The 4,437-nt window shown below is 37.5% G+C and overlaps 1 protein-coding gene across 1 annotated transcript; it reads right to left on the bottom strand.

Moving 5' to 3' along the window:
• Positions 1-367: 367 nt before the first annotated feature.
• Positions 368-3,949, bottom strand: LOC121413524. Its single transcript, XM_041606364.1, has 2 exons — positions 3,066-3,949; positions 368-2,251 (listed from the first exon to the last, which is right to left on the bottom strand). The coding sequence occupies exons 1-2, from the start codon at positions 3,456-3,458 to the stop codon at positions 1,319-1,321; spliced, it is 1,326 nt and encodes a 441-aa protein (XP_041462298.1). The 5' UTR covers positions 3,459-3,949; the 3' UTR covers positions 368-1,318.
• Between the last annotated feature and the right edge of the window lie 488 nt (positions 3,950-4,437).

The raw sequence follows: 4,437 nt of genomic DNA, 5'->3' as shown, positions 1-4,437 counted from the left end.
ATGAATCTTTATGAAACAGGAACCCTGATGTTACCAGTAAGAGACTGAACTTGAACAAACATACATACCTTTTATGAAATGGGGTAGAGTGTCTGATTTTGACTGACTAAATAAATCATTAGAAAGATGTGAATGCATGATCTTCTTGTTTTCTTCATTTTTATATTATACTTTTGAATGTGATATGCAATTGTTGAAACAAGTTCCATCCCAGGTCAACCCACCTCCCTTGTCTTTAGAAATTTTATTTCTGGTTTCTTTATATTTAATTGAATATGTATTGTAAATTTTTGATTATGAAGATTAATTTTAATATTTTCATGCATTCAATATGAGTTTGAACAAATTTGTTTTATTTTCTTCTCCATATTGCAGTGGATAAGACAAGTTTTTCACTTTAAATTTTTCGCATTTTTAGGTATTTTGAAAATGCCTACTTGAAAGTTGAATCAAATACACAAGGACACTTAAGTATGCTTTTGTGGGTAAGTACACATGAATATATTTCATTCATGAGTACTTAAAATTACTATGATATGGTGAGTGTAATCTGTATATAAAAGATTAAATTAAATTATTGATAATTTGATGTCTTTTGTGTGTAGTTGGCATTATTCATTTTCCAAGTAATGTGATTTTTGAGAAATGAAATTCAACCATTCTGAATCTGTCCTGTCAAAATATTAAAAAAGCAAGAACATTCGGGGGGGGGGGGGCAGAGTTTGAGGATAATACAACAAATGAATTGAAAGTTCAATGTTTATTAATAACGAATATTTTGTATTACAAGGCAATCCTTCAGATCTGGAAACCTGATCTACAATGTAATATAAAATTGAAATCAAAAGATCCCTTACTTTCTGTGTTAAGTGAATCTCAAAGAAACTATTCTATTATTTTACATTATAGTCACAATTATTTAATTTTGTAGAGTATCTGACACATTATGAGGATAATCATGGGAGGAATACATATAATAATACTTTGAGAAGTAAGAGATATGTGGAGATTGACTATGGTAGACTAATACCCAACAAGCAGTTTGACTGTTTGAAGTGCATTTTTATCACATATAATTCATGATATCAACATAATGTTCATACATCAAATTGATAGAGGTCTTTGATATTTAATTTTTAAGAATGCCTTACTAAATTCTTTGACTAAATCATTTGTTATTGTTGTTATTACTACTTCTACCATTATTATTAATATTATTATTTTATTATCATTTTACATAATATGAGCTCAGTTTTGTTATATTTCTGTAGAGAGTGAGCTCTACTGTTTAGAGATGCAAGAGCAAATTTGTTTATTCTTAAACAGACTCGGTAAGTCCAGAATAAATCGAGCGTTTCTCACTTAGCTCTTCTTTTGTCATGTCATTTAATCTTTTCAGGAAATCATCAATCTTTTCTTGTAGCACCAGCCTTTCCTTTTCTTTGATCTCTTTCTTCCTCTCTTCGATCTGTTTCCTTCTCTCTTCCGACTCTGCCGCAGCGATGTTGTCAATGTGCGTCATTTTCCGTAGTTCCCTCGTCGTCCTTCCGTGCAGTGAGATCGTCTTCTCATTCACTGATCGGACTTTCCCACAGGCCGAGACGCTGCTTTGTCCTGGCGTCATGTACGACATGCTTCGGGCTCGCCTGCGCGACGATGGTGGTGTCCCTACTGCTACAGGAGTGTTTGGTGGACTCTGAGCTTTTTCATGGACGTCGTTTTCACTGTTGTCGACTGGAGAAGCCAACTGCGGAGCAGCGGTTTTAGGGCGCCTTCGCAAAAGCGCTTGTTCCCTAATTATCTTTGCCTGATGAAGCCTACTTTCTGTTCCCCGACTGTCCATTGGTGACGATTGCCATCTCTGTTCATCTTGAGGATGCAAGGTGCTGTGAAAGCTTTGGCTTCTTCCCTGCTTGTTTCCTGATGTAATCTTTTTACTGAGGACATCAACATCACTTCTATGGCCTCGGCCGTGCTCACCTACATCTGACTCTGTAGCATGTTTAGTTACTCCTGACAATGTGCCCAATCTTAGTTGGTACTGTTGATTAAGTGAGGCATTGCTTATCTCAGGAAGTCGTGGGTTAGCGGTGTCCGTTGAAGATGCCTTTGAGCCATCTGATGATTCATCTGATGCTTCTTGAGTCTTAAGAGTGATTCCTCTCCATCGGAGTAGCTTTGTGTGAAGTCGAGGAGACATAGGTGGTGTCCCAGTTAGAGATTCGACATCAGAAGTTTTCTCTGCATCGCCCTGATACGATAGACATGATAATATCTAGTTTTAGCATGACTGTATGCTGGCTATGGTATAAACTTGACAGATTTCAAACAAAATATTTTGTCCCTTGGAATGTTCATTTGACCCCCCCCCCCCCCCCGATTAAGATAAAAGGATAATAAGGATGTATTTCTGTAGATGAGTGAGATTAACATGATTAAGGCAGAATTAGATTAAGTAAAGCAAAACATCAAAAAAGAAATGACGTAGACCGAAAACTAATCTGTTTGATCTCTCTAGGACGAAATAACATGAAGTATCATTAAACTGTGTAACATGGTAACGAGCTCAACAATGTATTCATATGATGGGCAGTTTTCGAAAGGTTTAAGTAAAAATTTGAAGCTCAGTTCATTAAAAGTAAAATTGAAGAAAAAGTAAAATGTGATAAACAGAATTAATGGGATATGAAAGGAGAGCAATGGGGGGGGGGACCAAGGGGAGGACGTGAGAAGAGAGAGAAGATTGTGGTATAATGATGGTGGAGATGGAGAAGATGATGAAGGAGATCGTAGAACAGGATGAACGCAAAGAAAATAGAAGAAAAGAAGGAGAAGAAGAAAGGGGAGGTTGGAGAATAAGTATAAGAGGAGGAAGAAGAAGAGGACGACAAGAACACACTTGTCGAAACGTCGAGATTGGGTGGTCCTTTACAGGACCAACACTTGCCCAAGAAAGATATATGGTGTACCGTGAAACCTACTACACTAAGACAAAGAAAAAAGGGAGGAGGAGAAGGAGGGCACGAATAAGAGAGAGGAGGAGGAGGATAAATGTACAAACTTACCGCTTGGGCTGCCATTCGAGCATTCTTCATTCTGGTCGACCTCAACAAGTCACTAAACGCCACCGTCGAATTCACCATCGCTTTCCTCTGCGACTCCAGGATCCAACAATCTTTGCGAATCCTCATTGTCTCCTGATTTCTACCAACCTTCGCTCTCGACTTCGCCGCCCTCAACCGGTCCATCACTCCTACTAGATTATGCTCCTCTTCCTGGTTGACGAACTTGACATTGCTATCGTCGCAATACCCGATCGCTCTCGTGGTTGCCGACTTCTCGACGTCGTCTTCGCTGCCTCCTCTACCCTTGACTGGATGATTCAAATACGATGTCGGGGGCATTGAGGGATACGTCTGTGCGCGTGGACGACCTCGTGCTTTGTCGTTTCTTTGCATTTTAATTAGAGTTCAGATTCCTCAAAATGTCTCCGTATGACATTAGCAATTCTGCATTGATAAAGCAAATAAAACCGTCTTCTTTAAAACCCTTTTCTGTAATCCGAGTTCCGGCAGTATATTGACAAACGAAACGCATTTAAATATCTTTATCAGTTTCCATACTGTCCGAGTGTTTTTATTTGATTGAAGATTCCAGAGTTGAGACAAACATTGAACATGTTGAAGTTGTTATCCAATGCTTGATCGTAATTATATGCAAAATAACTGCGTTGTTATCTTTTGGTGTACTTATCTGGAGATAGTACGGTCTGTATCAAAATAATTAGTTGTGAATCCTGTTTCCATCAAGTTTATACAATTATTATTTTTACAATTCAGTTTGAAATGATACCAAATGTTAGCGGATTCTCGTTGAAAATTGACTGAAGTTAGGCCTATATGATTCAATCCAAAGCTATTTATGTCCGTTCCATAACCATCTTTGTTAATCATATAAGCTACAGGGAATCCTGGACAGGCAGGGATTTCCCCCTGCTTTTCATTACATAACAATATCGTTCCAAGAATCAAGGACCCTATCACACCGAATTCGTATAGGAAACCGAATTATATAAATTCCAACATAAATCAAGGACGCTGATTTGAATCCGGGTCCTTCCTGAAAATAAAAATAAGAGAATAAAATGAAATAATTACATATAAGAATGGAGATCCAGTTCAGAACTGAAATAATATTTGCCTAAAAATAAGTTGGAAGATACTTTGGCTTGTTTCATTCATGACATAAAACAATATTTTATTACAGTGGTCTCTGTGACGTTACCTCCACGACGTCCACATTACACTCCGATGTATATAATATAGTGTTTAGAAATCATGACTACAAGGCATATCACTATATGTGATACAATTTCGCGTTTATAGTCTGAACATTATGCACCGTATTCTGAAATCGGGTTTAACTTAAACTCAGGTT

The sequence above is a fragment of the Lytechinus variegatus genome, chromosome 4 (genome assembly GCF_018143015.1).
Source record: "Lytechinus variegatus isolate NC3 chromosome 4, Lvar_3.0, whole genome shotgun sequence".
In the NCBI taxonomy this organism is placed as follows: domain Eukaryota; kingdom Metazoa; phylum Echinodermata; class Echinoidea; order Temnopleuroida; family Toxopneustidae; genus Lytechinus; species Lytechinus variegatus.
This window is presented reverse-complemented; position numbering and strand designations above follow the sequence as displayed.